Source organism: Teleopsis dalmanni, chromosome 1, assembly GCF_002237135.1.
Source record: "Teleopsis dalmanni isolate 2A chromosome 1, ASM223713v2, whole genome shotgun sequence".
Taxonomy (NCBI): Eukaryota; Metazoa; Arthropoda; class Insecta; order Diptera; family Diopsidae; genus Teleopsis; species Teleopsis dalmanni.
This window is the reverse complement of record NC_051846.1, coordinates 162,969,323-162,996,771: the sequence shown is the minus strand read 5'-3', so window position 1 is coordinate 162,996,771 and position 27,449 is coordinate 162,969,323. Positions and strand designations below refer to the sequence as shown.

Below are 27,449 nucleotides of genomic sequence, written 5' to 3'. Positions count from 1 at the left end.
GGGCGTGATAAGTAGAACGTTTTATCTAAGATATAGTAAATTATAGTAAAAGTGATATCGAAAGATTAGACCAAAGCACCTGATATTATTATGACACGTTTATATTGCAATAATATATGTTAAAGAAATATAAAAGATATACAAGCATTAGATTAAATTCATATGGAAAAATATTAGTAACGCATAAATAAAAATAATTTTATAGATATATAAAATAAAATTAACAATTTTTTTTGGATTTGCTCAAATGTTTGGTGTTTAAATCGAAGCTTTAATAGGTTTTTAATTGTTTGAGTATTATTTGTCGAACTAATTATTTTTTTCATAGTATTTTGTTTAAAAAAAGATTATTTAATTTTATGTACCTATATGTACATATATGTAAAGTACACATCAATGTTTCTAACATTTGCGGCTACAATTATTTGTTTATTATTGTATGAAAACTACCAACCATGACAATATAATTGTCTCATCGATAAATTTTTTATTTGCACTCACCTGCCGTGTAGATTGGATTCACTGTGGTCACTGTTAGTCCCGCTTCAATAGCACCCAGCGCGGCAATTGGATATTCTGGCAAGTTGGGTAAGCAAATGGCCAGTACGTCGTTCTTTCCCAGTTTGAACTTTGTTTGCAGACGCACCGCAAACGCAGCACTTGCGTCACGCAATTCGGCGAAAGTATATTGGCGTCCAGTAATAATACATATCTAAAAATATAAATAAAAATAAAAACATTTAAACTTTTATTGATGATTGTTTTTTAATTATAGCACTTTATATTCCGAATAACTTTTATAAGCCATAAAATCTATCTAATGAAATAATAAAATTTTTTTATTGTTCTAATAAGTCGTAGAGGAATAATGATGTTATGTATCTTTTAATAACAAATGATAATAATACAACAAAAAAACTAATAAAGAAAAACTGTAACAAAAATAAAATAAAGATTTATAAATTATTTATTGATAAATATATAATAACATCTCAAAAAATATTATTCTATATGTCTTTTCTTTATGTGCTCGAAAACTATATAAATTATATATTTTATATATTACTTTCATTTAAATATCAAGATTATAAAATATTTCATAATTCAATAAAAATATTATTATAATTAATTTCTTCCTATAAAATAAAAATTATATTAATAAATATAAATATCTCGGTATCACGCTGGACAACCGATTCACATGGCTTAAACATGCTCAACTGAAAAGAATTAGCTGTTCCAAAATTCTTCACCACCTCCAACCATTATTCAGAAGTGAAAATCTCAATGCTAAGAACAGAAAACTGATATATAACCAAATAACTGATATATAACCGTTTAGCAAAGCTTTAAGCACTACTTGTCGCCAGCTAGAAATTGCACAAAGTCAGGCTCTGAGAAAATTTTTCAAAGTACCATGGTACATTCGGACGAATAACATCCTCAGGGACCTCAAGATTGATCCCATCAAAAAATACGTAAAGGATAGAGCACTGAAATTATTTGCGAAAACTGACAGACTTACCAACACTGCGTTAACAAATCTCAGAATGGTCAAGGCGTGAAGAGAGGTTTTAAAAATACCTCGAGTTAAGAAAGATTAAAAGCGTTCAAGTACACTGACACTAGAAATAAATAATTAATTAATAAAAATGGCACCAAAGAAAGTACATACTCGTAAAGCGTATTAAAAGATTTACTGTGGTGATAAATTTAAGAGGACATTTAATTAATAATCAATTTTATAAATATTTCGAAATTGAAAGAAAGCGACTAGTTACAAACAAATATAGTTAGTCACTAGAATACTTCAATTGATATAGGTCGAGAGTAGAAAACATAACATTGAAAATGAAACACCAGAACAACGTGCTGTAATGATCGCAAACAAATATTATCACATTAACATCAATATGATAAATATAAACTCTTACAATATAAAGAATTACTCTAATTTAGAAAGATCTAGATTAAAAGATTTAAAATTCTATAAATAGAGGTTCAAACCCATAAGCACTCCGCATTGAGATCTTACCTACATATGTACATATGCGGTGAACCTACTATCGCGTTCAAGGTGGGATACCGGAGGCCTACAGGTTGACCCAAAAAGCTTAGTTTGGTACATAGACAGATCAAAAATAGATGGAGGCGCCGGTGCCAGTGTATATGGACTTAATACCAGAATTTTGGAAGTAATGCTTCCAAGCTGAAATTCACGCATTCAACTAATGCGTGAGATCTAACAACAATAAAAAATCGTCTGGCTCGAGAATTGTTATTTACTTTGATAGCCAGACTGATCTTAAAGCACGAACTTCTTAGACTTTCAAATCGAAACAAACGTTTAAGTGTTACAAGCTCCTACAGTTACTTGCAGCTCGAAATAAGTGAACTCTTTATTGAGTTCCAGTTCACAGGGGAGTTTTAGGAAATGAACAAGCTGATGAGCTAATCAGAATTGCATCAAAAACTTAACAAACACTCAACCCTTTTGTGGGTTAAACTGAGCCATTATAACAAAACAAATAACAAGGGAGGGAGAGAGAGAATGGTTTGCGGCTGGTGTACTGGAAAAATTTTCCATTATTTAGACAAAGCAAAACACTGATCCAACCGTACACCTACAAAAATATTATTAAATTCTTAGGAGATAATTTAAGGTTGTTAACGGGTTTCATTACGGGTTATTATGGTTTGAAATATCATCTACATAAACTTTAATCATCTGTTAGTACAGAGTGCAGATTATGCCTCGAAGATAAGGCAACAACTAAAAATCACAATGCAAGTAATGATATCCAGAGAAATTGTAATTTATGCAATAATTAAATCCTTTCATAGGATTGACAGTAGAGCTCCAATTTCACTTCATCCAGCAAATGAAGTGATATAGTTGAATAAGTTACTTTCCCAACATTGTCCTCAATAGTATCATTAATCCGTATGCGAATTTTTAACAATAGGTTGAGGTTCAAAAGAGCAAATATGTTGGAAGATTTTTCAATCATCTTTGAATAGCCGACTTATTTAGCCAGTTGACAATAGGCTCTGTTATAATTTATATTCAGTGCTGGCTTTTAGAAAAAATTTTCGAATTTTTTAAATATACTAGAAGATAAGAATTTGGTTGATGATATGCTATACAATTAAGCATGTAAATCTGCTTTAAGCTATTCAATAGATGATAAACTTTTTGAGAGTTGCCACTTTGTATAAATTAACATAATGTTTTAAAAATTTAGTATCCAAAGATTGATATGTAGCACAATTATGCAATATTGCAGCACAAATTTTTAGTGACTATGGCTAGTTATGCCTCACCTTCATATTATGTTAGAACTAAAATTTGGTACTACAATTTTGAAACGATCTACCTCAATGAAGAATTGAAAGTTTATTTAATTTTCTATTATAAATGATGTGATAATAGGATCTCACAGTAATACCAAAGTGTTTCAAAATACTACCAATAAAATTAAAATATTTATTTTTATTCCATATAAAACCATATCATAAGTATATTTCTAGTATTCTTTCCATTATATTAAGATTGCAGAGATGTATGTATGAAGTGTTAAGAACTTAGTGATATTTTCTTATCTTAAAGTTATTTAATTACATTTTTAAGCACTGTGACAGTTCCAAGACAATATGAATTTCACAATCCAACTACGAGAAATATTTGTTGCTTAATTAAAAAAGTTTTTATAGAGAATGACATTACTTATTAATGAAAATATTTTAATTTTACGTAGTATAATTAATCTGTTTTGTTACTCGTTCCCATTCACTGATTAATCACTGACGCGTTTAAGATTTTATATTACTTTTTTGACGAAACCACATGCTAATTACTATAGTAATTACAGGCAATTCAAATGCAATGAAAATAATTATATCTTTTCCCGAGAAAATATTTTGTTTAAAATCAATTGTTTATATTATTGTGTAGAATAATTCGTTTCGTATATCTAACTTGTTTCAATAAGGCAGGTCAATAACCTGTAATCCATTGTAGACATATTAAGTAAACAATTTTTTATTATAAAATTTGATATAAGTGTTTTCATTGCAAATATCTGTCCAATTAAGTCTTAATTAAATAAACAATTATTTTCTGTTAATAGGTTAGTTATTGGAATAACTGTATTATTAATTCTATTTTATGGATATTTTATGGATGAGGATTGATTATTACGACGTCTTCGTAAACAAATAATAATTAATAAAAAAATCTACAATAATTAATAGTTGAATGTAGTTGTTTATGTGTAGATATAAACACAAGTAAGTATGGTAAGTAGTGTGAACACAAAGCATACTCTCATAATTAGTAGAGTAAGTAGGCATCCACATTTAGGCGGGAAAATTTTTCTAAAATTTCTTTAAAGATTTTATGAACGATATAAACCGCGTTCTTCATTATTAAGCTGATATTATTCTTATTTGCGTTTTTTGTATTTTTAACTTTTATTTGTAACAATATATACACATATATATTAATACATATTAGGTAATTGGTTTTTTATTTTTTATTTTTGAATTACTTCTTTATATGTGTTAAACTTAGATATTTTTTAAAAGTCATACATATTACGGCTAATTCTAATAATATAGTACAGTGAACACAACTTGTTTTCAAAAAGTGAAGGCTTTTTGTTGATCTTTATAGCAAAAATTTATACATTAATTAACTGGTTTTAGTAATGGTTTTTTAAGATGTGTGAGCAGTTGTAGTATTTTGATTGAAAATAATTTTTTTTTAGCCAACTTTAAACTATTTCATGATTTTTTTCAACTAATTGGTTTCAACAATCTAAGTATATTATTTTGTTTTACCAGTCAATGTACAAAATTTTTTTGATATCACAAACAGCAGAGCTACTAAACTTATTATAAATTTCTTTCGAAGTCGAAGAACAGGGTTCACACTGTTTAGCCTCTTCTTCGACTCAAGCTCATGGTGGTAGATCCAAGCTACATCCATACAAATGAAGCGACATACAAAGTGTATCATATTTTTCATGCAAAGATTTACTACAATATCCAAGAATTTCAATACGTGCAGTAAATAATATTTTAAATCATGTCTTGAATTCCAAAAAGGTTTCTATGCCCAATAGGTGTTATATCAATTGTAACATTCCGCACGATAATAAGGAAATCTCCTGTTCCTTTAGTAGATAAACCTTTTTTGATGATTATCAATACATTTTTCCATTCAATTGAACCAATTTTCGAAAGAGTTTTGTCATTCTGCAGTTGGTATCTTCAAAACCAGGGTTTTGAATGTCTCAAGGGCCTGTATGCCAAATACATATCAAAAAGATTCCTGCAGAAAACTGAAGCCTTACCAGATATAATATTTACATTCAAAGTGTAAAGCCAACGTAATTTCTTAAGCATCTATTTAAGACGAGGTGTTCAACAATTTCACCTCACTTTCCCTAATGCACTTCCAATTCATTACACTTGACTTTCAGAAGTGGACTCCGAAATCTAAGTTGTGTAATTGTTACAAACCTATCTATTCTTGTTAACGAGTAAAACTTTGTGTAAATATGTGGAACTGCTGCTATATATTTACAATACAAAGGTAAGAGTATACTTCTATTTAAATCATCTGAAATCTGTCAAAGTGAGAAGTAAGATAGTAATGTAGAAAGATTGTAAAGTCATAAAAACCAAAAAATAGGTTGCCATATTACCAATCAATATATCCACTGGTCACATTTTCCAAGGTATTTAATAAGTACAATACGACTATTTTGGGTTCAGAATAAAATAACACATCCATTTGGGTTCAGAAAATGTGAGGGGATATCTGAGCGCAGGAACCGAACAGTAAGTATAAAAAGAGATGTAATTAAGTGAAATAAATACTGAATGTCATTTTTCAGCCTCCAGCAAGTTTTTGACAGAATCTTATATCCAAATGGTCTACATGGTTTTAAGAAACGTATTCCTGACCTATATTAATAACATACTTAATAATAAATGCCTTTATGTGCAGCACTAAAGTGTACCTTCAAACATTTATGAAATTACCTAGTTGTAAACCTTGTGAAGAATACTCAGTTTGTAAAATAAAGAGTTGTTGGGATTTAGACTTACTAGATAGACTTGATTAGCTAGTTATAAACCTTGTTAACAATACCTAGTTTGCAAATTCTGAATATTAGCAAGTTTGGAATTTAGATTTACTAAATAGAGTTTATTCTATATATACTTATATATACTTACTTCACAAGATATACGTTTAGCGTTTAGAATAGCAGCCAGTTAGATAAAAGAATGGCTTTATGTTGTGGACTTATACTAAATAGAGTTTAAACATAACTTCATAAGAATTTATATAAAGTGTTTAAAGTATTTGACTTCCAAATAAAAATGTATAAATACGGATATATACAACGTATTTTAAATAAATACTCACAAAACAAAAAAAATTATTTTAAAAATCGAAAAACAATAATTAAAATCTCATTAATTTGTATAAAAAAGAAAGCATCTAAAATTGAAAACTAATTAAAAACAATTCCATAAATTTTGTTTATAAAGATTAATTCAAAAATAGCTATTGTAAAAAACAATATGAAAAATATTTATTCTATGATAAAATATGCAAATTTGCACAAATTTAGTATATTTAAATTATATTTGATTTATCAACATTAAAATAATAAAAGCTAAAAATAAACAAAAATTATTTAAAATGCCCGCTGAAAATGTTAAACAATTTAAATTACGGATAGCATGGAAGACAAGTCCAAAGTTCAGTGGAACAACGTCCAAAGTCTAAACTCGAAGATGGATTTTTTATTTCTGCTAATGATCGTTAGCGAAGGGGAGAGTAACCAAATGCAGAGCACAACAATTCAAGAGGGGCATAGGCGGAGAATAAAATTGAATAAAAAACAGAGAGCATACAAAATTTGTGAAATAAAAAAGTAAACAAAATAATAAATTATTTAAACTTACCGGTACAAACAAAATAAGACCACAAAGTAGAAAACGAAAAAAATAGATAATAATAGACCAAAATAGAAAAAAATAAAGTAGAGAAAAAAATAAAGAAAAGAGGCACAGACTGATAATTAATGGCATTGAACGATCTAAACACCGGTTAGAGCATAAATGTGGCAGAGAGAGAGAGAGAGATAGAGAGGGTTTGTAAACAAAGTCAGCACCGGCATGTTTATTTACTTTTGAGAGCGTCTATAGTTCAATGTTTAGAATAGCATAAAACAAAGAAAAAATAAACATAAATAAATAAATAAAATTTGCAATTAAAAAAAAATTAAATTGTGTTTGATTAATTTTATAATTTTTATGTTCGTGGTTTTGACATAATTAACAGATTCCAGATAAGAAGTAACGACGAGTATGGAACGATAAACGTTGAATGGCATGACTTCAAGAGATTACGGCCCACCATTGACGTAATCAGTTCGATTGAACCAATATTAAAATAAATAAATTTTGTTAAATTTTTCAATTTAATTTAATTTAAAAATTAAAAGTTAAACAAATTCTTAACATTAATTAACATTAAACTTTGATTTAACGGTTTGCTGAAATATCTATAATCATGTTTTACCGCATTTCAAATGGGTTTTACCTTGTACCAGTTTTCAGGGTAAACAACTTCTGCATATCAAAAATGCAAAAGTAGTAAGTAAGGTTTTAAAAAGTAGCAAAAATTTAAATCATTTAAAAAAATAATTTAAACGTTACAAAAACATAAACATAATTATTTAATTTTTATAAAGTTATTTAGACGTACTTGATAATGTTGATCACCACAGATTTATCAAGTACATCTAAATAATGGCATATACCGTAAAAGTTTTAATACGGGGCCCCGAATACTCTTTTTATGTGGGAGCCAAAATATAAAATTTATAAAACATTGGTATGGACAGGTTGCAAATATGAACAGTAAAAAAATCAGAAAATAAATTATTTTACCAATATTAAATGAACCAAAAGGAGAAAAATTTTCAAAAAAAAATAAGACATAATTCTAAAACTAGTATTAGACCTATTGGAAAATTTGAAAACCTATTTCATAGCGTAATGCCAATATAACTTTATACTTATCAACCTACACACGCTTGTTATTTTTCCAATTAACTTAAATTGTGCTTCTATATGGCACAATAGTGCTTTGTAATTGTATGTTATGAACAAATACAATAATATTGCTATAAATAGGAACACGTTGGAAACTATTGACTTCCTGTGGATTTTAATATAAAATGGATAAATAGAACTAGTTCATTTTTTCCTCAGTAGCTTTAATATATCGAGGAAAATAATGGCTTAGAAAAACATTTAACACGTGTATTTTGCGCATCTCGAAATAAGATATAATGATGCTAATTTTATCAAGTTTAAAGTTAAAATTAAAAAGCTTGTTTTAAAAACAATAGTACAATATATGTACTATATATGCATAAGTGCTATATTTATAGTATATGTATATATGTAGCTACCTAAATACTATATAGTAAAATATATTTCCCTAATAAAGCTTATTCTTTTTAATGTACTATTATAGCCTTATATAGTTACTGTACCCTGAACATCAATTTTATGACGTGATAAAGCGTTATTTGGAAAAACTACTGTACCTATCTCCCACACTCAAATAATCATCGTATAACTTTCATTATGTGAGACTTGAACCCACGGTTGCCACTTGAAAATTTTTTTCTGTACCAAAATTGGTTTAAAAAGGTACAATTTCTGTAAAAAAAGGTCCAAAATTTTTCTATTGTCTTTTTATAAGAAAATACAATTTATATAAAATGTACAAAAAGTATAAAACAATACAATATCCACAATAAAGTTGGGTCGCCGAAAATGTACAATTTTTTGAACCAGAGTACCAAACGGAAAAAAAAGTACCAATTTTGGTACTAAAGTACCATAAGTGGCAACCGTGCTTGAACCCACTAAAATCACCTTTTAGGAATGAGTGCAGAAAATTTTTTCAACAATGTGGTAACTTCATTTCTCAGTAATCAGGGAGAAAATTATAAGCAAGAGGTTTAATACCAAGTGGTTCGGATTTATTAAAGCCAGGATCGCTCCACTATTAGAATAGAAGTTCTCAATTATTAATTCCCGTTAGTATTTATTAGTACCTCTACTCTTGTGGGTGAACTTTTTTTAGTATCTGTGATAATAGTGTATCAGTGCTTTGTGTCTTATATATTCTATTTAATTTTTCCAGCTTTTTATGCAGATGTCAATCTTAGATCACTAAGATAGTAAGTCCAACATTAATTTCAAGTTCCATTTTTAAAGTGGAATTATCATATTAAGCTATGAACAAATACATTATATCAAAGATTTCAATTTATCTCAATCATCACATATTCTGATTGCAAAAATATACGCCTTATCTACAACAGTAAGCTTTGTATTGTAATTTGTACTGCTTAGTTGTCAAGAGTTTAGGAGTCTTATAAACAGAAGGTTTTTGAATTTATGTACGGAAAGGTACGCAAAGCAAATCAATTATATCTTCAAATTAGTTGGAGGCATTATTTTGAGTTATAATTCATATTTTTGAGTTGAAGGAACAACAGTTCTAACAAATGAGGTATGCAATGATTTACAGAACACACTCTATTAATCATTATTGTATGTAATAATATCACGATATCAATTTGTCTAAAACACATTTAGTAGGATAAGTATAAATCCCATTATTTCAGTTTTTTAAATCGAAAGTTAAGTAATTTTGAATAAGCAAGTATTTATTAATATCAGTGCACTAAAAGTTGTTTCTTAATATAAATATATCATAACTTATACTAGAACTAATTCTAGATAAAGCGATAAAATTGTTTCAATTGTAAATGGGTAAGATTTATTTGCGGCGAGGGTGAATCAGTTTTTAATTAAACAAAATCTCTAGTGAATTTTGCCAAATAATAACTAATAAATTGATCAATTCCACTCTCGAAAAAGAAAGGACTTCAATAAAAAGGCTATATACCTTTAGTTCAATTTTTAAATTATTTAAGTGCAGAAGCTTATGGTGCATAAAACCTTATATTGTAAAGAAGACTAGTGTTGTTTTATAAGACTAAATACTCTGAGAATAGAAATCGTATTTTAAAAATATATAAACAAAAATATTTTGACTTCATAAACCATATCACAATCGTGTATTATCATTAGATATAATGATAATGATATAATAATAGATGTAATGATAAGAAGAATATATGAGTGATAACAAAATGTACTCTTTCAGTTGACAGGTTACTTTCGTTTGTATATTTTCAGAGTATATTTGATCCAAAATACATGTTTTGGCAGTTGTTCCAAAATACCTGTTTTGGACAGCGTCCAAAAGCATAAATATTACGTTTCTTCGCTTGTTGGTCTTTTATTTTGTTAAGAAAACAGAATAGCTTCTGAAATTGAAATTCTCCATCATCATATTATAGATACAACATAAGGATCTAAGTTCAAAAATTTGTTAAAGTTATAACATCAAAGCAAGGCAATCCTATAATATTAGATCTCTGATGAGAGGTTCCAAACAAATAACTTCCACTCTTTATACTATTACTTAAGTCACGTTTACTCAAAAGTATCTTAAAAAAGCAGCGGGCACTTTTTATTGCACTTTGATATGTTGGACCAGTATCGACACTTCAGTGAATGCAGAATTTAATTTTTATGCAATTGAACTAAGCGAACTTTTCTCAATTGTTGGCAATTGTCTTCAATTGTTCAGCACGACACAGTAGGAATTCATTTCATTTTCTTTTCAATTTATTTATTTTAGTTTTTTATTTTTTAAGACTCATGTGGTTTGTAAAAATATATTACAGCTGATATCATTGTTGCGCTGTTGTGCAAAGTTCTAGGTTCTTACGTTTCTGTTGTACTAAAATTTTATTAAAATGTTGTACACAAATTCATAAATTTCACAAACAAATAAAAATTCATTTTATTATCTCACTAAAATTTATTTAAATGATAACGAAACTATTATAATTGCACGGAGTATAAGATAAATTTAGCATGACTCCAAAATAATAAGTGTATTGCATAATTCAAAACATTATTACTAAATAGGTCTGAATATTATTTTATAGACGTCGATATTTGAATAAATCCTATTGGTTTTACTAAGGTCATACTTGGAGAAAGGGGCGGAATAAAGAACGGCTACTTTCGAACTGCTCAAGGAATGCCACTGCCCCTAAAAGAAGTTCTTAAGTTGATACGGGTGAAGAACCCAAAGCAATACATATAGTAAGAGTGGCGATTAGGAAACTTATCTCATATTAAATCACTCTAGATGTCCGCGAGTAAATGGAGAAAAATATAATATAACTTCAAGATAATCTAATTTGCAAATTGTTTGGACAGAAAAATGTTAGGAATGGAATATACAAAAACATGCAAACTAATCAAGAAAAAACGTGTTGAAAAACTCTAGCAATTTGGTATGATAATCATATTCTTAAAGATTCTTATCTAGATTCTAATAAGTTTAAACGTGGTGAAAAACTCTAGCAATTTGGTATGATAATCATATTCTTAAAGATTCTTGTCTAGATTCTAAAGATTCTGGAGAAGTCTGCAGAACATTTAATTATAAAAATTCCAAAATAGAAGACCTGTTACTGTGCAAAAATAGTGGAGATATTACATTACCGCCCATACTACCCTCATCATTCTTTCTTTCTTAAACTACACTAATTCGACTCCAAATAGTATCGTCCATGAAGGGTAGATAAGTTGCACTGAAAATCGTTAGCGCCTAAACAACATTAACAAGTCTCACATATTGGTTGACCAAATAAACGTATACCAATTTTTTTCAACTATAATTCATAGATTAAAAGAAAACTTATGAAAAAAATACTTCCCTCATCCATTTGGAATGTTAAACACAAAGCCAGAATTCCTCATAAATTGATTTATCTGATAAATGCACATTATGAAAGCTTAAACGGTCTTAATTACAGGTTTATTAATAATTGGCGTCTATTCAAGCATCTCTCTACCAATTCTAAACTACGTCAGTTCTGCCTTTTGTCGCCCCATTGTTGTTTGGATTCGATTTTCTTCTTCCCATCGCCTAAAGTATGTAAAATGTAGTAGTAGTAAGAAACTGACAATTAAAATTTAACTGTCTGTAAAACATGCCTTCATGATTATGACGGAGAGGTATATTAACTTGTCATGACTATTGATTATATGACCGTTTGCGTGAATATGGTGAAGCATTTAACACAAAATTCATGATTTAAATTTTTTCCAAGGCACTATTTTTCTCGACATATTAAAGCTACTGAGATAAAGATGGAAGTAAAGTTTTATTTATCAATTTATATTAATTTTAAAGTATAGAGCATGTTGCAATACTTCTAACGTATTCCTCTTTATAGTGATATTATTGCCATACATATAATTTTTATTTGTTCATATATATAATTACAAAGAACTATTATGCTATTTAGAAGCAAAATTTTAGGAATACAAGGGTCTTATGTGTTATTGGGATACTCTTATTATATTAGCATGGAAATATCCTTAAATTGGGAAGTATTTTTAGACATTAAATCAGAAATATAGATATAAAAAAAAGTAAATGGTGAACGAGTAGTAGATGTTATAGACAAAGAGAGTACAACATTTCTATCTCTACTTCTGACCTCAAACCAAAATAAAAATAAGAAAGAGTTCCCAGGTTTTTGGTGTCTTTATCTAGAAAGCTGCGGTTGACCAATAAAACACTTGTACTGAAAACTCATGATTTATTGATGATGTATCTTTAATATTCTGTTTTCAACTTAATAAATCTACAAAATATATTGTTTCTCAATTTGGCTTAAAGGAAAGATAAATTGAGACATCTGAAGCCCATCTTTCTTCATAAGCTAATTTAATAATTTTATATATGCTTTCAATATTACTATATTAAGATTTTAAATTCAGCCAATAATTGGTCTGATATGTCACTGACTGATATAGCTAATTCTGAGAATAATGTGAGTGTGTTGAAGACAAAAAAGAGAGACTTTATTACTATTATATTTTCGCTTAAATAAAATTTGGTTCACAATTTCTGTATACAAAGGGAGTGTGTTTTGTATTGATTGAATTGATTTTGTTTAGCTTTAAGTCAAGTTTTTCTTGCTTCTTCTGCTCATGTTCTTCCCAACGAACCGTTCCGTCAATCGTTATATCAAGATATTTCACTTCGTGTGGATTTCGAATAATTTTACCAACGATGTATATAGGTTTGCAAGCTATATTTCTCAATGTGGAATTAATGTAGACTTTACGTTATTAGACTTGGTATAAGTCACATGACAATATCGTTTTTATATTTAAATGTATTACAGTGACCAACAAAATTACAGAGACAGATAATAATATTATTGCATTCTTTAAAGAATGCCATATATCTCAAGGCATTCGTTTTAAAACTTCGTATCCATAAATATTTGGTGGCAAACTAAGGAAAATAAGTGATGCATATTCTACATGCATATTCTAGGTGCAGTCAACTCTACATCATGGCGACGTTCGCTTCGGGAAAGCAAAAGAAGCAGGATTCTCCATAGATGGATACATACCATATGTAAACTATACCAACTGTGAATAGTTTCCGAGCAATTATTGCAGCCTCTAAAGTAAATTTCAAATTCATAGCCATTCTATTTAGTTGCAGGTTATATCCCCACAAAGGGTTTAAATAAGTTTAATCAGTAAACGTCATAATTCAACCAGCTATAGTTTAATAATGAAATTGAGAATAAATTTTTTTTTGATATCAATAGAAATTAAAATACAATATAGGTCAAATAGGTCAATGGTCAATGACGGCAATAACATTTATACTGTAAAAAAATTTATTGCGGAGACTGTAAAAAAAGTTTTTGTTTGAATATATAACTAATTTGATTTGATGTTAATGAAAATTAAGGAGACTAAATAACAACAAATGATTGTAAATTAAATAAGTTATATCTGAGTTGATGGTGGAAGTAAATCAGAACAATTAATCAGCAGACGATTATGCCCAAAATCAAATCAAACATCCCAGAAATAGTAATCGTGCCAAAATACCATTAATTAAACGTAGAGTTTGGTGATTAAAGATATACTTCAAGTAGGATAAATAGCAATATTCTTCGACGGACTTTGAGGTAGAAGCCTCAAAATACTACACTGGCAATCCAGTGCGCTAGCTATAACTAAGAGTAAAATAGGTAAATGGCAATGATAGGATTTGAATTTTGTGTAGAATATCTTCGTTATCTATTTGCACAATAAAATTTCATTTCAATTAACAATAGAGGCGTTATGCGCCATCTAGGAGGTAAAATTGACATAAGTGCATATATTTGTCTGTTTATCGAATTGCTTCTATCACTACTACTCAACCATTAGTCTCTATTACATCGACTTATATATATAGATATATATACATGTATACTGTGAACAATAATACTTATATGGACAACAAATTTATATAGTTAACCTAATTTTTAAAACCTACAATATTGTTTATTTACTTCCAAGTACCGAATAATAAATAAACTCAATAAACTTTGACCGCTCAACCAACTCAATAAAAGAATAAACCAAATTATAACACTTTTATTTGATAACACAAATAATTTTGTATTATTTTATGGGTGAGAGTGACTGTGCATAAAGTAGAGCTTTCTAATAAAATGCTGGCTGATAACACTTATCAAAATCACATAGCAGATTTCTGAATTTTCAACGACTCAATTTTATGTTGTACAAAGCAAAAATCTAATAAAGAATTTTTATAATGTACTATTTTTAAAATATTAAATTAAGCATTTGATACGCTTAATTAAATTTTTATTGTTAAAAATAGAGAAAATTTGATAAAATAGAAATAATTGGAGCTACAAGAGTCTATAAGTAGACACTAATACTTAAAAGTAGAAATAAATACCTTACACAGACCAATGCTAGTGCAATGACTAACCCTTAACACCCTCTGACACTCCACGGCACAATAAAAAATAAGTAGATTTCTGCACTGTGTGATATAATTAATATCACTAATAGCGTTTATATAGAGCAGGCCTTATAGACCACACAGGCTCTGCACTGTGTGATATAAATAATATCACTAATAGCGCTTATATAGAGCAGGCCTTATAGACCACTTGTGTTACGACTCGCAACCATTCGTTTCCTTTGAGGACCTTGTATTAAGCACCGCCATTAGTGATCAAACAATAAAAGTTCCAGAGTAGGCTACATGCTTGGTAAACCATCCATGTTGATGTATTAAACAAACATTAATGATGATTTCATTCAGCAATTCGGACATTAAATTTTAACAAATGACTGTGTACAAAATTTTTATTGGATTCTATTTTTAAATTGGGGAAATAAAGTAAATTAACGTTTAATCCAATAAAATAAAATCAATATTCACTTTAGTAATTTTTTTACACTTTGACATTTCATTTATTTTTACAAAATAAATTTAAATATATCGGAACTCTCTAGCGGATTTTTTTTTATTTTAATTAGAAAATTGGTTATTAATTTTTTAATAATTCTTCAACAAAGTATTAATTATATCGCATTAACTTGTTGTAAAGTTTAGACTTATATTGTGAAAAACATATCCATTAAAAAAATTAATAAATTATTATATCAATACGTAATCTTTCTTAAATCAAAACACAAAAAAAATAATTATATCAACACACTATTAATTAAATGTAATTATTTTTTTATATTTATGAAACTTAGCATCGTTCCTGTTTAAAAAATAATTTGCATATATGATTAATTATTTAATGTTTAAAGAAAAAAATAATAAAATAAATTTTCCGATATATATATGATTAGTTTCGAAATAAATACTAAATTAAATACGCGGAAATTCTTAATTTAAATTAAAATATTTTTAATACAACACTTTTCACAAATTACACAAAATTTTTATATATTATATATATTTCATAAATATAAATATTTAATTTTTGAATAAAATTATAATTATAATTACTTAATTTATTTAAATATTTAAATTTATTCAATTTATTTATTTATTTAATAGAATAATATAATTATTTTAATTGTAATTATTAAATTAAATAAATAATAAATAAATTAATATTAAATATATATTAAATAAATAATTTAATTATTATAATTATAATTATTAATTTCAGTAACTATATGAAGATTGTAGACCGAAATATTTGTAATAAAAATAATTTTGTTTAAAAATTAATATAACTAAATATTTAACACAGTTTAAAAAGTGTAATATTTTATTTCATTTAAAAAAAAAACATTTTTATAAATTATGTGTTAAATAAACGACCAAAGCCCGTTAAAAAAATATAAAAAAAACTAAATAAATATTGGTCGTAATAACAATTTATATGATATTATTAAAAAAATAATTAAAAAAAAAAAATTAAACTTACCGCTGCTACAGTATTTTCCCACTTCTTAAAATCCCTCCAAACATATTTATCCAATGGAATATTAATAGATTCGATAGACTCAAAGGGTGATGTTTTATAGTAACCTTCGTCGTTGGAATAATGTAAATATTTGTCGGAGTTGCTAAGTTTCGATTCTGCAGTAGCGGCTGTATTTCCCTGAATTCTATTAGTGGATATGAAGCGGACACTGGCAGCATTCCCACTGACAAGTGCAGAACTTGTAATGCGAATGAGATTCGGAAGAATTGTGACTAGACGTGCTGATGGCATTTTAATTTTTTTATGATATTATTTTTTTAAATGTAACACAAAATCTTCGTTATCACTTTTTATAATTTTTTTTATATATTAAAAAATATTTTCTATTTTATACTCAATAGACTTTTCTAGCTACCAGAAAATACGTCCGCTAACACGAAATGTTAAAACACGACTGTCTCCCGCACTACAACTCAGCGACGATTGGCAATCAACTTTTTGGATTTCACACCGCAGATAAAATGTAAACGGAACCGAAAACAACTTTTTTTCTTCTTTTTGTTTTGTTTCTGTTTTGAGTTTTCTTCTCTTATATTTTGTAATTATTTTTTTAATAAAAATATTATTATTTTTTATTTCTTTTAAATTAATTTTTTCTTTGAGTATTTTCTTACACGTTCGCAGCTTCGAGATCAGTGTGGATCGATTGCAGTACGAGAATTATTTTCCCTTTTGATTGAGGAAGAAACTGAAATGAAAATAATTTTTTTTTTTTTGTAAATTAAAATTGTAATTAAGTATGTATGTAAATATGTTTTGTGATGCGATTGCATTCTTTGCATTTTTTTTTTTGAAAGAGAAAATGTAAAAAATCCACTTTTAAAATAGGCACTAGGGGTAGGGGCTCGTATTAAAGATTATATATAATCGTTGATTTCTCAGACTCTGTCTGTCAAGGCTATTGACGTACTTAATTATTTTGTTTTCTTTATAAATAAAAAAATTTTAATATGGCAAAGTTTTGATAATGTCTTATCATTACTTGTTCTTATATTAATATAATAATTAACTTTATGATATTTAATAAACATATATGCACATGTATATATATACTAGATATATGAAGAATGTGTACCAAAAACTACTTATCTTAAATAAACACATCAGAGGTTTTTTAAAGAATCGTTCTCTCATTTTTTTATGTTAGCTTTTACGCATGAATCGCTTTATTTGTGAAAATTTTCTTTGAACACCCTCTCTTTCTTAGGTCCAGTTCAGACTTATGAACTTGACTATCATAACCCACGCCTGATTGTGAAAAAAAACTGACACAGCAATGCGTTATAATTACAATGTCATGTAATCATTGTTTATAAAATTTAATATTTTAAACATTTTCAAAGCACTCAAGCTATAGACATTTATTTCATTCTAATACTCTATTTTGTATTTCAATTTCTCTTAAACAGTTGAGTGAACCAATATAATAAAGGGATATATAAATATGATAAAAATATATCTATATTACATAGACTGCCACCCTAAGCTACAGATTACTATCATAAAACAAACAATTAAGCGAGAATTTATCACATTAAGTCACAGTTTATTAAAATAATCTACAAACTATCACAAACGATTGACGACTATCACAGACGATAGACGACTATCATAAACGATAGACGACTATTATAAACGATAGATGACTATCATAAACTTTAGCATTAAGCCAAAATTTTTCATATTAATCATTACTTTACTACATTAAACCACAATTGTTTGCAAATAATTGGTCCAGCTTAGTCCAAATTGCATAGTTTAGTAGGCAATCAATATAAAAAGTTTTCAAAAGCTCGATATTTGATGTAAATTATATCGACATATTTTAACTATTAACACACATATACATATATTATTATAAAGGCAGTTTCTGAATTGAACTACGTAAATGCAAGAAATAAAAATTGGTCCAAAAAACGAAGAGACCAAGAAATCATTTGTTGAATTTATTTCGCTTAAGTCAAAAGCATAGACGGTTATTAATTCCAGAAATGCATAGACCACGAAATCGTTTTTGGAATTTATTTTGTTTATAATATTATATACATTATTTTATACTGTATACAATACATCTGAATTCAAAACATCCTCTAATGATCAATAAACGAATAGACTAATAGTGTGTAGGGTGTTTCCACTGATTACTTAGTCAGTATAACTTACTAAGTAATCAGTGGAAAGTATGTATAACTTACTAGTAAGTAAGTTAGTAAGTGTAACTTACTAAGTAAATTTCGTTAACCATATAAAGAGCTTTCGTGCTTTTTAACTTATTTATTACAAACAAAGTAAGAAAATTAGATCAAAAATGTCGAATGCAACCCTTTAAAATCAATTTGCCACAGGGGAAATTACCAAAACTTAAAATATTTTTCATATGTTTTATATGCAAAATGTAAACAAACAACAGCAGAGTTGTAAAGAAACACACTGACGAAGTAAATATTTAATAAAAGCTATAAAATTTTTATTAATTGAATATGTAATGGATATTCATCAATTACATATTTGATATATCAATTACATATTTAATTTTTTGTGTCACATATTATTAAGTGAAGTTTATTTATGCAAACGGAAGCTGTCTTAGAACTTTCAAAGAACTTTCTGACACATGAAAGCTCTTTCACATGCAACAAGTAACTTATGTCACTGGAAACGACAAAATCTTAAAGTTACTTAAGTAACTTGCTAAGTAAGCAATGTTAACATAGTATACGGAAGCATTTTCGAAATTTATTTTGTTTAAGTCAGAGATATGTATCTGTATTACATTACATACAAATGTATCTTAAGAGCGTATGAATAAAATGCATAATAGACCTGCTTTAATAAGAACTCAATTACTTATATTAGTAAGAAAATATATTATTTTCTCTAATCAAATTTGTTTTTTAGTAGTTAAAATATTTACTTCTTATGTTAGCTATTTTTTTAATAAAAACACATTTAATCCATTAAAATAAAAAATTAAATTATACAATAATTTAAAAAAAAAAAACAAAAAATAAATTTACTAATTCTTGTTGTTATTTTATTCTAAGAACAAATTTCTTAGGTAAAAAAAAAATTGAAAATGATTTCATAAATGCAAAAATAGCAATCGAATCAAGAGTAACGAAATCTGAAGTCCAACGTTCAATTTACAAGTGCAGTTCGATTGAATATATAACGCACACCAAATAACACAAAATTGCATATAACAATTTAATTAAAATTAAATATAAAATAAATATAAAAATAAAGTATATAAAAATTGTTATCTGCGCGTGCAAGAAATTAGTTGAGTTCGTTCTATCACATAGTAGTCTCTATTTACATATATGAAGTACATATATTAAATATTTAAACTTTAATTACACATACTTGTCTTATTTGTAGTGAATGCAAATTGATACAAAAGTAATTGAAATTATAGAAAATTACTTCAGTAATGTATTGTGCCCAGAATTTTTAACTAGAAAGGGCTCGACTACTCAATAAACACTGAAATCGCTTAGTCATTATCGTATTCATATATAAATAATGAGAATTGCTACCATAGACAGCATTTTGCAACTCATATAAATAGTTTTCATAAACGATTATAGTTATCAATTAATAATAAACTTATAAATTGTAATTTATTTGCACAACGTTCTGAGAAAGTACTACACAGCTGAGTAATTTTGAACCACAAGCACTCTGATATGAGTAGTATATTTATTTAAGAAAATATTAATAGATTTTTAATTAACTATATTATATATAATATGATATATTATATTGAACTACAAATAACTCAATGAGAATTTACATTGGAAATTAATAGTGCTCTATTATATATATGAAATTGAAATGTTTAAACTATTACAGAAAATATTTTGGAAAGCTTACTAACTACTTTAGTTGCTTTCTAGCCTTTTCACACAGCACAAGTAGGTATAATTTGGATTGCAATTTTTCTCATTGAGCTAGCTAAAACAAAATAGAAGAAATTATTATTGCAATGTACGGCTTTTTCATTTACAAACGAGCGAAATAAAATTAAATCAAAATTAGGATTTGCTGTGTGAACAGGTTTTTTTAATTTCTGCGGAGCGAATAGGCAATTATATACATATTTGCATAATCTCTGTATAAAAAGTGACACTCTGTTTAGCTACCGCAATTTTATATAAAGTTGATATGTTGCCAATTTCTGCTAGAACTATTCTTTTGATTTTCATATGGCAATTATCAGAAAATACTCAAGAGTTTTATGCATTACAAATATCTATTGAGATCTCTATAGCTTTAATATGGATCATATTTTTTTTTAGAAAGATATTGAGTGTTTTCACAACTCAGCGCTGCAGCTTTAAGCCGACTACTCTCGTATATTGTAAGCATCTATATGAGCATAATCTGAGAAAATCAAAATGAGGTGTGCGATCAGTTGGGATTCAAACAAGATCTCTTTAATTTCTATATAATATGTACTGTCTTAATCTTAATAAAAATTTAATGCTAACTTTCTTTTTCGTATCTATCAACTTATAGGTTCTTATAGTGAATACACATATCTACAACAATTGTAAGAAGAGAACTATTTTTAGTATATTCTACCGATAAAAGTTCTCAGCAATATATTTTAATACAGTATTCTCTTTGGATACTGTATTGGTAACAGAACTTTCAGCATCATCTTCTAGGAAGAAATACGATTGTAATGGCAATATTAATCAGCTACTTTGACAAATTTAGCTAAATATGTAGCCATATTTTAATGATCAGGTTAAAAAGTTATTATTCCCTATATTTGTCTAAATTCATATGATGTATATAGCTTAGGACCATAAGATGTCATTGACTAGGTAAGACATCTCTCAGCATACACAAAGTTTCTCGTACTTGATTAAAGGCTTTTTAGACTGAGGTGAGATGAGAGTTCTTCGAGATGCATCTAAGCCCAGGTATGGTAAACATCAAATCTACTGAAAGCATTTTGATAAAAAATACTTTATATATATTTTACTACATTAATTGGTTTTGAAGTAAATAAAGGCGAAACTGAAATTGAGTTTTTACCAATTTGTAACACAATCACGGCCGTAACCGGAGATTTAATTCGGAGAAGGCTTTCAGATAATTTCAGTCATTTAAAAACCATTTTTATTTTATAAGACAGTTATGATGTACTAAAATTGAATATACATACATATGTATTAATATTGTAATTGGATCCCTTTCGGGCGACTTCATTCTCAAACCCTTTCTCTGACTACGTGTGGGGACACAAAGAACCTGTTTGTCTGTTTGTTGCTTTTCTTTTTTTTTTTTATTTATATATCTCATTTAAGTATAACAATAAAGTATTAAAAATAAATCCAAAATAAGGTTAGTAGACTATGCGTGTCCTGGTCAATTGTGTTTTATTGATAGCGTGCTTTCAATTAGTCAAAATAATCGACCATTAATTTTTTTTTTTCTTAATATTTTATAGCCTGAAAAACGGTGTCATAATCTGCTTTTTGGAAAACAAAAACATTGCAAATACTATAGGAAAGCAATACAGCTGTAGGTATAAGACAAATATTTTAATATAAACAAATGGTATGAGACCTACAGCTAATATTTTGAAAAAAATTCCCATATGGATTCAATACGAAAATTATTTCTAGAACAGATATAGATTTTTACCAGCATAAGCTAATGTGTCAGGCTTATAATTGTCGATATCATAAAGAAGTACAAAAAGAAAAAGAAATGTATGACATCTAGCAAAGTACGATATAAAAAAAGGTTGTCGCATTCTTTAATATCAAATTTATATGTAAGTACTCTTACGTTCGATACACTTAAGACTGAATGTAAGTAATATATAAATATATAATAAATATATAAAATAAAAGGTATGAATTCGAAAATCCGAGCAAATATCAAAAATTGATCTAAATATAATCTAACAAATTAAAATCACATTTGTTATAAACGCTGTAAAAACAATTGAAGGATATCGAATTCTATGGCAATCATTTAACTTTTATTTTAGATGCATATATTACCTATTTTATATCATATGCATGTAATAATCAAATCATCTGATATTGTTATGTTTGGTCAATTTGCGCTACGACTAGGAGATTGTGCCTCCTAGTCCTCCTACTTGAAGACTACTTGAGGACTTCAAGTATTTCTCCAAGTCCAATATTTTCTATAAATTGTAGTATTGAACTACATTACGTAGTTTTATTTCTTTTTAATAACTACTAAGTAAATATCGAAAACATATAGAAACATAGAATCAAAATATTAAAATAAACTCGTGATCGCGCAATGAAGTTAAATTAAAAAGTAATATTGGATAGCTCATATCCATAGAGTACCATTGATTTGTGTGAGTAAGGTCCACCAAAGGCAAAATATTAGACCACAGATTCAATAATAAAAAGCACAAATCTTTTCAAAAGTTAATGAAAGGAATACACGCAGCTTTTCAAACAAGCAACTGATGCAATAGGTTTTAATGGACAAATGGACTAATATAGATCCAGCTATGATAGCAAAATTAGTCAAATCATGCCAAAGCTTTTAAGAGAGGTACTAAAACGTAAATGACGTCTGACAATATATTAAATTTTAGTTGTTGTTACTAAAATTGCAGTCTGTTGCATAAATGACGAATACTTTTTTGCTTTATTTTTGGTGTTTCGCAATATAATTGTTTTTTTTTATTATTTTATTTTTAAAGTTGTGGAGTAAACACAATTACAACAAATAAACAGTATACAAACGTTGAAAACTGTATTATTTTTTTTTTAATTTTTTTGTTTCATTTTGTTGTTATTACAGCATTTTATAAAAATTTAGTTAATGACGAATACTTTTTCGACCGCTGTATGTACCAATTTGTTTTTAAATAGTCTCCAAATACTTGTCATGTGATAATATTGTATAATATACAATTTGATATAACTGTTTTCTTTATTGTTTACAGAAGAGATTCATATTGTATGGGAATATAAATCAATAAAAATGTATATAGATATATATATATATCTTTATATACGGACATGATATATACGGCAAATAGCCATGCAAGCAACATGGCTATTTGCGATTTTGCATAAATGACATGATGAATGCTTCGTGTAAAAGCGTTAATAGTGCCTAACCAATTTTTTGTGCACTAATAAATTTATTTTTAATTAATTATAGATTGGGAAGTATTGCAACATAGCATTCAAAAATATTTTGGAAAATAAAATATAAATAATATTTTTGTTTTAAAAGAATACCTGTTTGGTTATTTAATAAATTTTTAAACTTTTAACATATTTTTTTATATCATAACAAATATGTAATCATATTTTTTTGTTATATATATCTTCTTACAAATCACCTTCACTTTTTTATGTAAATTGAAAATTATGAACCGTTACAGCACAAAAAATACTTAAGACAAAACACAAACCACAAACACAACACTCGCTCAGCAGTCGAAAGAGAACTGATCGGAGGAACTTGTTGCAGACAAGGCAGTGGGCAAAGATTTTGTTTTTTCTGCATTACAATTTTTGTTTTTTTTTGTTTTTTTTTTGTTCGTAATATTTCATATTTTCTAGGCAAACATAATACATACATAGTTGCGATATGAAAATCTCCAGAGGAATTAAACAAAAAAACAAAAACAATTATTTCTTTTAATATTAAGATGCATAATTAATTTTAGTAAAGATGTAAGGCGTGTGAAAGATTATTTTTAAAGATTTTTAGATAGTATTAAGGGAATAATATTTATTTACTGTAATACTATTATTAATTTAATAAATAAATAATAAATTTAATTTTAATTAAATTTAACTTTAATTAAATTGATTTGAATTTAATAAAAAAATAATATAAATCTAATAAATAATAATAATAATATTAAATAAAATATTTTGATATAATTATTTCTTTCTTTTTTTTAAATTTAATGTAATATCTATTATGTTCATATTAGGTTTAGTACTAACACACATTAAAGAAAATTGACAGAACTCTATATAAAATATTTGAAATATATCTGACTTATGGAAATTTTTTTTAAATATTTTATATCAATTTTCTGTTCGAAATATATGCTAGTACTAGACTTAATATGGAAATAAGATACATACAATATTTTTTAATTTTAATTCAAAAATTAAAATATTTCTGTAATAATTTCTAATAATTCGAATCAAGAGCCCAAATCGTTACTGGGCTTAAACGACCTAAGCCCAGTAACAAATATAAAACTAAGATATTATAAGAATAATATTCTAGGATAATAATCCTAGAAATAAATTTACATTTATACATTTTTTACATATAAAAATTTCACAAGTCAAAATATTTCTTCTTCTCAACTCAAAACTATTTTTAGTTGTTTTTGCATCAACAAAAAAAAAATAAAAACAACAAAAAGCAAAATTTACTGCAATAAATAATGACTACAAAAAAAAAATAAAACAACCAGCACTGTTTTGCAGATTTTACTTATAAATTCTGCACATGTGTTGTAGTTGTAATTTACTATATTTTTATATGCACAAACAAGCCTCCAAAATTCTACAGCACAGCTGCCAATGGGTAAAGCACAATGTATGCTGATGAGCTGCGCTGCGCTGCTTTACAATACAACACAACACAACACAACACAACAACGAAAAGTAATAAGTACAAGTAAAAGATGTTAAATAAAAATATAAATAAAAACAAAAGTAAAAATTTGTAAACAAAATAAAAATAAGACAGTGAAAGAAAAGTGTCATGGGGGCTTGCTATTCCAGTGTCGTTTTCTGTTTACTCTGTAAGAAAAAACTTGTTTGTTTTATTGTAGGCGAAAAGCAAAAGCATGCAATGCCTCACACACAACAGTTTAAGTATTTTTTGTTTTTGTTTTTGTTTTTATTATTTCTACTGTGGTTTCTTAGAGTTGTGTGGTGTATTTGAATGAATTCCTATTCAGTTCATTGAATGGTTCGTTATGTGTGTTGAATTGAACTTTGGACTTAAAGCATAACTTGATTTTAATTAAATTCCTCTCCTACCATTTAGTTGCTTTTCTTTAAACAGGCTTTGAAGTGCATTCGTTTTGTTTTCGGTTTGTTGTGTTATAAGAAAAAAAAATTTGCACAGTTTTTTAATATGTAAGTTGTATTTAATTTATTTATATAATATACACATAGATGTGTGCTTGGAAGTAATTAAATTATAATTAATTTTACACTTATTTATTTAATTTTTTTATAATTTTTATTATATTTTACTTGGGAATAATTTTGCAGTCTATTTGGTACACGTGCATACTCTTTGTATTTGTAATGTAGAGTAACGAAATGCGAGAAGTTCTGTTATTTTTTGGCAAATGATTACTTGTTTTTGTATTTATTAGAGAATCTTAAGTTAAAGTAAAAAAATAAAAATAATTCACCATTTTATCTATGGTGAATAATATGGAATTGTAATTGTAATTTCAAATGTAATATGGAGCATGTTATGCACTCAGTCAAATGACGAATGTTTACGGCAATTTTATACTCTTTTTGGTCATGACCAAAAGTCATGTTAGAGTGCCATAGAGCCAACACAATTGTCAATTTCCTACTTACATATACTAAATTTAAAAGTGTGTTTAGTGTGAATATAAGTATAGTAAGTATATCCACATATGTACATACTTATACATAACATAAGCTTATTATTATTATTATCAAAAGTAGCGACTGGAATTTGCTCATCAGACGGCACTGCAGCCTAAAGAGTCCTGATGTACCAAATTCACTTTTGATCATACAAAGCCCTTTAAAATTTTGTGAACAAAGTCCAGAAATAAATATGGAGAAGAGACCTTATTCTGTACCGGTAACAGAAATTCCACATGACACAAGTTTGTTCTGTGCGCTGTTAAAGTTGTACAATATGTATATGTAGTATGTATGTTACTAATATGAGCAAGTTCTGACATTAATTACTGAACTGAACGAATACTGTTTTGACCAACGTGACGAGGTACAAAAAGCTTTGTCAACGTGATCAAATTTAAATCGAAATTTCTATTTTTCTGCTTTCTCAATTTTTTAATTTATTTAAAGTAACTTAAATTAAAGTAACAATTTGAAATTTGACGTGACCATGACTCACTGTCTGTATAACATGGTCCTAAGCAAACATCTGATGTATGTACATATGTTACATTTTAACCATATATACGTACAAAAATTCCTTAATACAAAAATGACAATATGTATCGATTTAGAAATGTCCATTTGTCTATTTGTGTAACTGTCCATTCCCATATCTTCTTCTGCGTCGATACGTATGAGTGTTGTCTATTAATATACGAACTAGTCTATCAGTTTTTGAGTTAATCTATTGAACTAAATCAAAAACATGGATTTATTGTGAATCCATATTTAGCATATTTACATAAATAATAATAATACATAAATAATAAATAATAAAAAGTTTTACTAAAACAAATAATTGGATACTGATGAATTTTTTAATAAAGCAGGTATTTATTTATTAATAAGGTATTCCATAACAGGGAAAATTTTTGCCATCGAAACTTTGATTAAGAAATCTTTATTTTCTCATTGTAAATTGTTAAATTTTATCCTGTTTATACTCATCAAAGATTTATTAAAGCAGTCCCTTTCTTCAGAAAGCAGTCCCAGTCCCTTTCTTCAGAAACGTCTTCTACCCCTAAACATTTCGCTACACTTACAGTAGAACATTGTGCTGAAAAATGCTTTTACTGTAATTAAATATAAATAAAATTAATTTTTCATTTCAGTAGTCTAAGGTGACGCGTTAAGGCGTCAGTATTTTAATAATTCTATTTGAACAACAAATTTTTATTATTATTTGAACTATTATCCAATGTTTGTGGAAACAATATTCTTTGAAAATGAA

General features: G+C 27.2%; 1 protein-coding gene across 2 annotated transcripts in view; it reads right to left on the bottom strand.

Moving 5' to 3' along the window:
* Positions 1 to 23,995, bottom strand: part of LOC119669756 (probable 4-coumarate--CoA ligase 3) — a 30,468-nt gene extending 6,473 nt beyond the window's left edge. Inside the window, exons 1-3 of one of the 2 annotated variants that reach the window (XM_038079771.1) lie at positions 23,908 to 23,995; positions 16,485 to 17,232; positions 502 to 712 (exon numbers count right to left, since the gene is read on the bottom strand). In XM_038079771.1, the coding sequence (XP_037935699.1) occupies positions 502 to 712; positions 16,485 to 16,775 (502 nt within the window). In that variant the 5' untranslated portion in view covers positions 16,776 to 17,232; positions 23,908 to 23,995. Of the gene's footprint in view, positions 1 to 501; positions 713 to 16,484; positions 17,233 to 23,803; positions 23,847 to 23,907 lie in introns of those variants that run through there. The other variant, XM_038079772.1, reaches the window with a different exon arrangement.
* Between the last annotated feature and the right edge of the window lie 3,454 nt (positions 23,996 to 27,449).